Raw genomic sequence first — 479 nt, forward strand, 5'->3', positions numbered from 1 at the left:
CAGTGTCACTCACGGTAAGGAGATCATTAATCTCAGCTCTGATGAAAGGTCCCATGATTCCTAGGTGTTCCTGGAGCTCCCCTCTTCCTAGAGGAAGTAGGAACTCTTCATTGCTGTATTCTCGAAACACCACCTTTTTATACTCTGGGAGGAACTTCCTCATCCCTCGACGCATCTCTCTAAAGAGAGGAATTCAATCAAAACTGCTGCTTTAGACATCGATTAGATTGGATTTTGAAATTATTTTCATTCATCCATCTTCATCTGCTTCTCCGGGGTCAGGTTGCGGTTGCTGCAACTCCAGCAGGGGACCCCAAACTTCCCTTTCCCGAGCCACATTAACAAGCTCCGACTGGGGGATCCCGAGGCGTTCCCAGGCCAGGTTGGAGATCCCTCCACCTAGTCCCCAAGGCCTCCTCCCAGCTGGACGTGCCTGGATCACCCCCCTAGGGAGGCGCCCAGGGGGCATCCTTACCAGA

The 479-nt window shown here is 52.0% G+C and overlaps 1 protein-coding gene across 2 annotated transcripts in view; it reads right to left on the reverse strand.

Moving 5' to 3' along the window:
* Positions 1 to 479, reverse strand: part of f8 (coagulation factor VIII, procoagulant component) — an 18,708-nt gene that overhangs the window by 6,757 nt on the left and 11,472 nt on the right. For both annotated transcript variants that reach the window (XM_032527663.1, XM_032527664.1), the window contains exon 16: positions 14 to 179. In XM_032527663.1, coding sequence (XP_032383554.1) covers positions 14 to 179 — 166 coding nt within the window. The remainder of the gene's footprint in view (positions 1 to 13; positions 180 to 479) is intronic.

The sequence above is a fragment of the Etheostoma spectabile genome, chromosome 10 (assembly GCF_008692095.1).
Source record: "Etheostoma spectabile isolate EspeVRDwgs_2016 chromosome 10, UIUC_Espe_1.0, whole genome shotgun sequence".
Lineage (NCBI taxonomy): Eukaryota > Metazoa > Chordata > Actinopteri > Perciformes > Percidae > Etheostoma > Etheostoma spectabile.